Source organism: Abrus precatorius, unplaced genomic scaffold (genome assembly GCF_003935025.1).
Source record: "Abrus precatorius isolate BTA unplaced genomic scaffold, Abrus_2018 Scaffold4, whole genome shotgun sequence".
Taxonomy (NCBI): Eukaryota; Viridiplantae; Streptophyta; class Magnoliopsida; order Fabales; family Fabaceae; genus Abrus; species Abrus precatorius.
In genome coordinates, this window is record NW_020874384.1 from 19,912,013 (window position 1) to 19,921,459 (window position 9,447).

Here is a 9,447-nt window from a genome sequence, read left to right on the forward strand (position 1 = left end):
AATGGAAACTCATAAAAATTAACAAGGAAAAATCATTAATATAAACAAGTATAGCTGAAACAAACCAAATCCAATCAAATATGTCAAATTGATGAGTAGATTTACAAACACCCAGTATTTAAATTTATAAATATTTTAAAATCCACCCCGATCTAATAAAATGGAGTCATTATTCTTGGGATTAAAGAAAATTTCTATTGCAAGTCTGGTTTTTAAACTGTACGACCCAGAAAGAAGCCTTCGCAATTTCCTCTTCAGTAATTGTAAATCTTCTAACTGGTTTTCAAGAAATTAAATATATTCATGCTTAATACTTTTAGTAAATTTAATAAAAAATTATAAAAGGATATAGATTACTTTGTCTTATTTCATTAAACCAGTTCCACTTGTATTGAATTAGAGAACGTGGGCTAAAATTAGAAAGGTAAATGAATTGAGTTGAAATGAACGTTTAATTATTTTTGTTAAACAAATATTCAAACTTGATTTATCAATTTAAACGGGTTGATATTAATGTTTAAAATTGTTTGAAAAATATGAAATTTAAACTTAAATAATTGATTATTACTGCGTTGTGGCATCACTTTGTAGATTTGCAAAAGGGGTGGAAGGGACACCTTTAGGAAGTTCATGTCCATGGATTGAAATTTGAGTTGATTGTGGAGCTTGGCAAAGCTGGATGATAAAATTGTTGAACTGGCCTGCGACTGGTTGGAATGTTAAATTGGTTGAGTCCGGTCAAAACCTTCGACTGAGCCTAGCTATCCCTAGCTTTTTAGATATCGAACTCCGTGATCATCCATCATTTGTTTCCTCTTATTTCTTAGCATAATAGGGTCATTCATGCTCTTGCTCATGGACCACCTCATGCCCTCCATGTATTCTACACTGCCGTCCGACCAGACACAAACCCTCCTTCGCAAATTTCTTCTCTAATTCTGGAATCCTGTATTTTGGCTGTTTATTTAATTTATAAATGTTTTTTTGTTTGAAAATATATTGAATATGAATTTATTTGAATTAAATAGTTGTATTGAGTTTTTTATGAGGTTATTTTTTATATATTATTAGTTTAATTATGTATATTATTAATTAATTTAAAATAAGTAAGATATATTTTTTTAAGTAATTATTATGCAAGTCAACAATGTTTCATTATGTGACACTAGGTAAAAATGAATTTTGTTTATACTCTCGTCATATTTCGTAATTATTTATTTAGATATTTAAAAATAAAAATAAAAAAAATATATAAAATGACCATAGACTATTTGACGTGTGTATCATAAATGTTAAAAAATAAAAAAATTTCATGTTATGATCCCATAACAATTTAAAAAGAAAAACACACACATACAAGGTGACACAATTGACACGTGTTTTTTTTTTTTTTTTTTCATTTTCTAAACAATTGCGACAAAACTGAAATAAAGTCTGTGAACCATTTATGAACACTTTAATAGTTAATTGAGAGTTTGCGACAAAGGCCAAAAGAAAAAAAATACGAGAAGAGGACGAGGCTACAAAAAAAAAAAAACGTTTGTTTTATTGCAAAGCTGCGATGGTGCTTCCCGAAAAGGAAAAAGCACCCTGGACCCAATTGATCTCAGCCGAAAATGGAGACGATCTTTTTGAAACAGGTCTTAAAGAAGAATCATGGTTGCGTGGACCAAACAAGAAGAAAAGAAAATCGTTGGCAGTAGGGGAAGAAACCTGCAATAACCAAATTATGGGGATAGAAAGAGTTATTAATTCCTGTGGGTACACTTTGTTGTTTCCTCTAATTTTTTAGTTTAGAGTACGTTTGGAAGAGTTTACAAGGAACTTATAAAAATGGTTTAAATTTTAATAATAACTTTTTAAGTCATTTTAATCATTTTTTACATGATTTATTAAAATATTTTATAGTAATGTTTGGAAACTGAATGGAAGCATTTCCTTTCCAATGCTTTGAACAAAGGCCCGCATTGAAAAAGGCATGCTGACTCTCCCAAGTACAAGCCGAACCGAATGACTTTCTCTTCTTCTTCGTTTTTGTTTCCTAACATTTCACCTGTTCTAATGGTCCATGCAATGTTGCCAGTGTCCAATTGACAACAATTAAAAAAACTAAACTAAAAAAAAAACAAATGAGTACTAACAAAGTAATACGTGTATGAGTATAACAGTGCAAATCACTTTACCATAATAGAATTACCAAAAAAAGAAACTGCAAACATTAATAAAGCAATACGTGTAACTAGGTACATATTTATTAAAATTAAGTCACAATAGTAAAAGATAATTTATCCGAAAATTAACAGTGTAAAAACATGCAAGCTATAAAGTTTGACGTAACATTGATAAAAGTCTAATTTGACATGGCTGGCTGGCAATGTTGTAATTATTTAAGGATAAGGATGAGGATGGGTCTAATTTGGGGAGGCTCGTGGGTGCAATGATGGCTCGCTGATAATTTTTATATTCAGACCAAAATAAGTTTCACTTTATGAACATAAGTAGCCTCTCAGCCAATAAATGGTCATAATGTCTCGTTCAAGGTAACACAACCAAATCAACAGATCCATAGCTTCCGCCATACAATCTTTTCTCTCTTTTTTTTTCCTTCTTTTCCAGTTAAAATACTAGAAGAGCTTTATCTTCCTTTTATTCCATTAATTATTAATGCTCACGTGCCTCGTGACCCCAGCAAGAAGCCAAGAACCGATACCCTGTGCGTACTACAACAAATTATATTTTATTGGCTCAAACATTTTTTAATTTCAGGTCAAATAATTTAAGTAGACGTGGAATGGGAAAAAAAAGCTCGAAATCCTTTTGGGCCTTAGATCTCAAATTTTTAGAGGCCCGGGTTAACAATTTGGTCCTATGTTCACAACAGATCTATGGGCTGATAAATTTATTTAAACTTCGAAATCTGAAAATGGATCCAACAGTATGCAAAATTTTCGGCAAAAACACTTTCCAGTCACTACAGTCTACAGATCAGAGGTTGGGAATTTTATATAAAGTCATGCATTCAAATATAATGTCAAAATTGTGCCCCAAAAAAAAAAAACATTTCATGTTTACCAAAAATAAAGTAAATGTAGACTATATCCCTAACCCGTACGTTAATTGTCACCAAGAATCAGGGAACAATTCCTATCCCTATTTCCCCTCCTTTTTGTGTGGGTCGTTGAACAAATATCCCTAATCCCGGTGTCCCCACCAAGCCGATTTGGGCCTAACAAGTTAAATATATGTCCAATATTCGATGATTGGGCTACTTAATGCTGTCTCCTAGTTTGACCAAAAAAAAATTCTTGTTCTGATCTGAATATCCAAATCGAGCATGAGCAAGTAAACAAAAAAAAAAAAATCCCAAATCGAGAACACATCTTAATTATATTCGAGTGAATCACAATAAATTAATTGATTACTATCATGTTTTTATTTTGTCTTCATAACTTTCCAAAGTTCAAATAATTTAATTTTTTTTATTGTATTTCTATGAGTGAATAAACTATACCCATTGAAATTATTCTATATTATTTTAAAATAATGTTAGAATATTATAATTATTTGTTTATTTCTTATGCTTTATCTTTATTCTTCTTAAACTGTATTTAAATAATGTGTGCAGTAGAGGACGAAGTATTGAAAATAGAGGAATAAAATTACAGTAGATTAAATATATTAATTGCTCGAATACAACTTGCGAAAGCAACCAAACAGAACCAGATCTCGCTCCGGTTCAATTTTTGTTTTTTTCAAATACCTTTTATAATTTTTTTAATACGCCAACTTGTCCAACCTCTCTCTCGCTCATGCTTACCCTTCCCCTATAAAACCCCTGCATGTGGACTAAGAAAAAACGCGCACATTAAAAACCTCTTCTTGAACAAGTTCGATATACTTAATTGGCATGGCGTCGAGATCCGAGATTGAGCTTGTTGTAGACAGAACCACCTCCACCATCATTAGTCACAACAACCGTTTCAATAATCGCGAATCAGCCTCGTTAGTGGTCGCAAAGTGCTCATTAATGTCCCTAAATTCCATACTAACAAAATTTCATGCAGGTTATTTCAGAATAAGTCTCTCCCTAGGTGGCCAAGCTTTATTGTGGAAAACACTAATGGAACCAACGGATGACACAAGCGCTCTTCGACGCGTGTTTCGCACGCTTCCCGCCACAGTTTTCCTAGTACTATGGTCTCTCGCACTATTTATTCTCGTTTCACTGTCTCTTCTTTACCTCTTAAGGTGCTTGCTTTTCTTTAAGATGGTAAAAGCCGAGTTTTTGCACCATGTAGGGGTTAACTATCTCTTCGCTCCTTGGATTTCTTGGCTTCTATTGCTTCAATCGGCACCATTCGTGGCTCCAAAAACCGCCACGTATTTGGTTCTCTGGTGGATATTTGCGGTGCCGGTGGTAGTGCTGGACGTGAAAATTTATGGGCAATGGCTCACGAAAGGGAAGAGGTTTTTATCGAGTGTGGCGAACCCCACGAGCCAGATGTCGGTGATAGGGAACTTGGTAGGGGCACAAGCTGCGGCTCAAATGGGTTGGAAAGAGAGTGCTGTTTGTTTGTTTTCATTGGGAATGGTGCATTACTTGGTGTTGTTTGTGACGCTTTATCAGCGGTTATCGGGTGGAGATGGCCTTCCAGTGTTGTTGAGGCCAGTTTTCTTCTTGTTCTTTGCTGCACCCAGCGTAGCTAGCATGGCTTGGGAATCCATTGTTGGAACCTTTGATACCACTTCCAAAATGCTCTTCTTTCTATCTTTGTTCCTCTTTGCGTCACTGGTAAGTCCTCTCTCTTTGCACTGGTTTGTTTAAACATGACGCAAGAGTTGTGATCTATATTATTTTTAGAACGATTTTATTTTAACACCCAAAACACGTCTCCACTCCAAACAATTAATGCATTTGGATATTAAAATATATATTTTTAAATTATTTTATATTTTTCTTTACTATATTAGGATTATTTAAATAGTTTTATACATAAAATAATTAAAAAATTATTATAACATTCCAATATATTGAGTGTATGGTGTTAAAACCCATTTTGGGTGTTAAATATCATTGTTCTTATTTTAAATTATAATTAGCATTTCATGACAAATAATTAATTTATAAAATGTTTAATTTTACAAGTTACGAAATAAAGAAAGGGATAAAAGGAAAAAATTGTATTTTATTATTTAGATAAATAAAATGCAGGAAGAAATGGTGAGGTATCACTTGCGATTAAGAAAAACCTCCTTCAAAGAGACGTGGAAGGGGAGCTCGGATGTGGCTTTATTTTTTCCTTATTTTTTTAGTTTTGATTGCTTGAATACTTTTATTTTTGGTAAATTACTTAAAGATAAGAATGATTTTTTAATTAATGTATTTTTATATCATTTATTTATATTTATATTTCTTTTTTATTTAAATAAGTAGACGGAAATCTTTCCACGTCTTAATTTTTATTCTCATTTATCCAAAATATTTTTTACTCGATCTGTATTATTCTTTTTTTTTTCCGCTGTTTTATTTCTAAATCCACTTAGTATAATATTAACAAAATGAAATGTCAATTTGGATTAATAATAATGATGATGATGCATTTATACAGTTTGGTATATATCAACTTACATTGAATTTATGATTTAATTGATTGCTAAAAAGGTAAAATATTTATTAATTTTTTATTTTATTATTTTAAAAATGGTCAGTGTAGGAATAACGTTGTAAATTTTTAATATGCAAATATTAATACTCTAATTTATTTGACATTAATTATGTGATTGGCCTTGTCAAAGACAGTTGCATTCGAATGAAACAAACATTACAAATGTTTAATAAAAAATAAATAAATTATATGATAAAAACATTCGAACGTATAAAATTACTTTTGTTAAAACCTATTGAAAACATCTAAAAGTGTTTTTTTAGAAAGAGATATTATTATATTTTTAATGTAATAAGTATTTTTAATAAAAATTATCACTATTAATTATTTAAAATAATAATTTTCAAATTTAATAAATATCTCGAGCAAATATATCTTCAATACGCCCATTTTTCTAATAGCACGAGATTATTAAGCCTGGAGCAGTTTACCTACAGTTAAGAAAATGACTTAGTCCTGGAAGTTTATTTCATAGTAATTAGTAAGTCAAGTTCGTATATTTTATCAGACTATAATTTAAACTGTCGTTGCTTTCATGCATACAATAGTCTCCCTAAAATGGATTACATGTTTAGTTGTTAATATATTAAACTAAATGTCATATTTATATTTTTAACATAATACATAAATTTTTTAAAAAAATATTTTAAAATACTTTAATTCATCTTTAAAAATTAAGACTAATAAAATCATTGAATTAATGGTTGTCGTTTGTATTTATACTCGTGTGTGGTGGGGGGATTTTTCTCTCGAATCTCTTAGACCACAATCAAGTAATGACAAAGAATACAGCTGGACATTTACTGGTAGAAAAATTCATTTATTAAATGCCAAATAAAAATAAGCACATTTACTTGTAGCCAGCTTTTTTATACGAAACAGGTTATACTCATGGTCAACATTTATGATCAATTTCAAATTTCAACAGCTGAATAGATTCCGGGGAAACACATCTACTAGTACAGTAGCCCTTGCTTAATCAAAACGTTAACATTTGTGGAGATATTCAAAATAAAAGCATTATATTTTAAAAAAATTAATATAGTCAATGTTAAGTTTTTAAAACAATTTATATTTATTTACACTTTTTGTACCACGTATCACGCCATATTCAAGTGAAAAAGTAATACTGATTCATCAAAACACATTTGTAAACAAATAGTTTGATGCTAGCTCTAATATCACTTAGTAATTAATTATCTATCTATGTTGAACAGGTTTGCAGGCCAGCACTGTTCAAGAGATCTATGAGAAGGTTCAACGTTGCTTGGTGGGCTTATTCCTTTCCAGTCACAGTGCTTGCTATGGCTTCCACAGACTATGCACAAGAAGTCAAAGGAACTATTTCGCACGTCCTTATGCTCCTCCTGTTATCTCTTTCCGTTCTTGTTTCCCTTGCTCTATCGTTGTTCACTTTGTTCAACTCTAGGATGCTTCTACCGGATAACGATCCTATTGCAAACTTGCTCATTGGTTAATTTATCTACCAACACCACAATGACCGAAGCCTTCATTTAAATATAAATTATCACTAGCACGTAATAATAACCACAGATAATTAGGTGCATGTTTGTCTATATCTATATTATCCACGTACAATCAAAAGTTCCATTACTATATCGATATCAATTAAAATAACTTTGATATTAATGTATGTTGTACAAAAGTGAACCGTAGTAAGATAATAATATTCAGCGATGACTCCGTAGTTTGATTGTTTTGTTATTTTGTGTTGGAACAAACAAGAATGGTCAACAAATTTCTTTTTAGAACTTAAATTCGAGACTAAAAATCAAACTAAATCAATTCTACACTGTTTTATCCATTTGCTCTGTAAGTTTCCACTTGTATATTTGCTTAATAATTATATGAATAGTTAGTTTAAAATTAATAATCTGTAGTTTTTTAGAACAGGACATAAATATATATTACTCGTATCCATCCAGACACCAATGAAACCCGATAGGCTATTTGTGAAAGGAATCACGGTGTCCAGTTTATTTGAAATCAAGTTTCAGCTCCCCAGTCACAACTAATCGATATTTTGGCACCGCAAATCCTTTGTGACAATAAAACATGGGGTTATTAATCAAGTTGCAGTTGTGCGATAGCGACAAGCGTCGTTCAGAGCGCCTCCTAGTTGGTGGTTACCACTTACTGGTTTGTGAAACAAGCCTATGACAATGACTACAGTACTATGGTCAACGCTGGTTTGCACGGAAGTAGAAATATTATATATATATATATAAGGAACGACTGAGATGATTTATAAATTTATAACAAAATTACTTATTCATAAAATTTTTACTATGAAGATATTTAAATTTTTTTCTCCAAGCTGTTCTTATTTTTTGCCATTAAAAATAGGTTTTAATTTTTTTTTTTTAAATTTCAATTGAAAACATTTTTTTATTAAATAAGACTTTTTGTTTTTGTATTTTTTTAAGTAATTGAATTAGCCTTACTTTTATTTTAATATCTTATCTAATATCTAACACAATTATACTCATTGAAACTTAAATTATATTGAAGACAGTATAATTTTAAAAAATCAAATTATAAATACAAAGATCCCATATAGCCATGAAACATACAAATACAATTAAGTTGTTTTGATCAGTTTTAACTTGTATCATAATAAGACACACGCAAGGCCGAGGAGGAAGCGAATTTGCACAAGGAATCCTCTTGACAACGGTGTTAGCTAAATATATAGACAACTAAGTTCATGAATCGTCCAGTTGGCGAAGTCTCTTATGTCTGTTTTGCAATAAAGTATGGCTTTACCTAATTCGTTAACTCGAATTTAGATGAGAATATCTTTTTCATATCTAATTTCCTTCATTAATCGGATCAAGCAACTATCAGTAGGTCATTAGTTTATAAGCTTAAACAGACGAAAACGGTTATAGCAATTGAGGTTGCATAAGCTCAAAAATAAAATAGTATTGTTCTAGTCAAGTACTGACCATTTTTATTAAACCTGAAAAAGGAAGCAAATTGTTGAGATAAGAAATAAATAATTAATTAAATACGGCAAAGGATGCATGCTATTTGATTATTCTTGTGAAATGATGGGCAAATCACGGAGCATCGTCGAATTATTCCTTCTGGAGTAAAAATACAGCTAAAAATCTAAACAAAATTAGGAATGTCAAAATCAAATGGATTAGGTAGAGGTGTATATGACTTTTAAGTTTTAATTCAAGAACAGATAAACTTGGTTTTTTCTTTTGTTTTCTTAGAAGCTAGACAAGATGAGCGACGAACGCTCAAACTGTGTCTGCTGATATAAAGTCCAAAGAAAGCAAAGATAAAACATTAAACAACATTGACAATATATATCTTTTTAAAATATCAACGAGTGAATAAAGTAATGTGATATTAAAGAATTAGAAGCGTGGAATCATAAAGTAAGCGGTATCAACATATATATCCGGTTTCAAAATATATATATCAGATTAGAAAGAGAACACTTGACTTTAAATTTTGAAACATATGTCACAGAAAATATTCTTCGCTAAGATATTTCACTCTCCACCAGATAGTGGCTACAAGATTGAAGATTGATCCCAAAAATACATAAATTGGAGTCAAATGCACGTGTAAACCCTCAACGCATAGTATTCATCATGGCCCAAGTAAATGTATATAACATGGTGGATATATTATTAGAGATAGAAATAAGTCAATGTTGCTTATTGAGAGTTGATGACTTGAACTATATCACCATTTTAGTCAAGTTAAATTTATTTGCTAAATAAGTGTTTCTGGATGATTC

The 9,447-nt window shown here is 30.9% G+C and overlaps 1 protein-coding gene across 1 annotated transcript; it reads left to right on the plus strand.

The window, feature by feature from the left end:
• The first annotated feature begins 3,907 nt into the window (after positions 1–3,907).
• Positions 3,908–7,144, plus strand: LOC113866298 (S-type anion channel SLAH4-like). Its single transcript, XM_027501179.1, has 2 exons — positions 3,908–4,792; positions 6,884–7,144. The coding sequence occupies exons 1-2, from the start codon at positions 3,908–3,910 to the stop codon at positions 7,142–7,144; spliced, it is 1,146 nt and encodes a 381-aa protein (XP_027356980.1).
• The last annotated feature ends 2,303 nt before the right edge of the window (positions 7,145–9,447 follow it).

Coding starts and splice junctions, on each gene's coding strand:
- LOC113866298 (XM_027501179.1), top strand. CDS start 3,908: ATGGCGTCGAGATCCGAGATTGAGCTTGTTGTAGACAGAACCACCTCC. Junction 4,793..6,883: donor TGTTCCTCTTTGCGTCACTG/GTAAGTCCTCTC, acceptor TATGTTGAACAG/GTTTGCAGGCCAGCACTGTT.